Source organism: Atta colombica, unplaced genomic scaffold (assembly GCF_001594045.1).
Source record: "Atta colombica isolate Treedump-2 unplaced genomic scaffold, Acol1.0 scaffold189, whole genome shotgun sequence".
Classification (NCBI taxonomy): Eukaryota; Metazoa; Arthropoda; class Insecta; order Hymenoptera; family Formicidae; genus Atta; species Atta colombica.
In genome coordinates, this window is record NW_017259281.1 from 1,104,433 (window position 1) to 1,105,309 (window position 877).

Consider the following 877-nt stretch of genomic DNA (forward strand, 5'->3'; position numbering starts at 1 on the left):
ACTTTCAATTTTTAAAATAACAACAAACAAAGAAATTAAAGGTTAAAGAGAGTCAGCGCAAGAGAGGATACATAAATTATGAAATTGTCATGAATGTCATAATTAAATGTAATGTATGTCATAATTAATTGTCATAATTGTCATTAATTAATCACAGAGCTGTATAAGAATCTTAAGATATTTTTTAAGACAGTTTTAAAAGATAAGAATCGATTACGAATACAGGCCTACATTTTCACAATGTGAATAGAAAAATATTTTTGAGCCGAATTTAACAGATAAAAATAATAAGAAAATAATAAAAAAAATTTGCTGTATATGTATCATTTTTAGAGCAAATTAATTGCCAGTGCAACATATGAAATGCTTTGGTATGATATGCCGTCAAATTACAGTAAAATTATAGTGTTTATAATAATGAGATCACAAAAACGACTAGCGATTACGGCAGGAAAAATGATGGATATGTCATTCGAAACTTTTACAAATGTAATCTTTTAAATTTTTTTGATGTCTAATAATTAATTTTAATTTATTTACAAATTAATTTTAGAATCTGTTGCTATGTATTTTTCCGTTATAAATAAATAAATATAATTTAGATTAAATTTTTAGATTAAATTTTTTAACTTGAATTTTTTAGATTATGAAGGCATCAGCATCATATGTATCCGTTTTAATCGCTGTGTATTGATATTAACAAAAATTCAATTATTTACGTTTTATTTTGATGTCATTTTGATGTTATCGTTATTACTTATTGTTCTACTTAGAATTAGATCGTTAAATAGTCATATTAATAATCATATTAAACTGGTCACTGTTATTAACGATCATTTAATAAAATATAAAAATTTACATTACATTTAATAGAAAT

General features: G+C 22.7%; 1 protein-coding gene across 1 annotated transcript in view; it reads left to right on the forward strand.

Moving 5' to 3' along the window:
• The window catches only part of LOC108686686 (putative odorant receptor 92a), a 1,495-nt gene extending 801 nt beyond the window's left edge, over positions 1–694 (forward strand). The window contains exons 3-4 of the mRNA XM_018192108.1: positions 334–489; positions 644–694. Coding sequence (XP_018047597.1) covers positions 334–489; positions 644–694 — 207 coding nt within the window. The remainder of the gene's footprint in view (positions 1–333; positions 490–643) is intronic.
• The last annotated feature ends 183 nt before the right edge of the window (positions 695–877 follow it).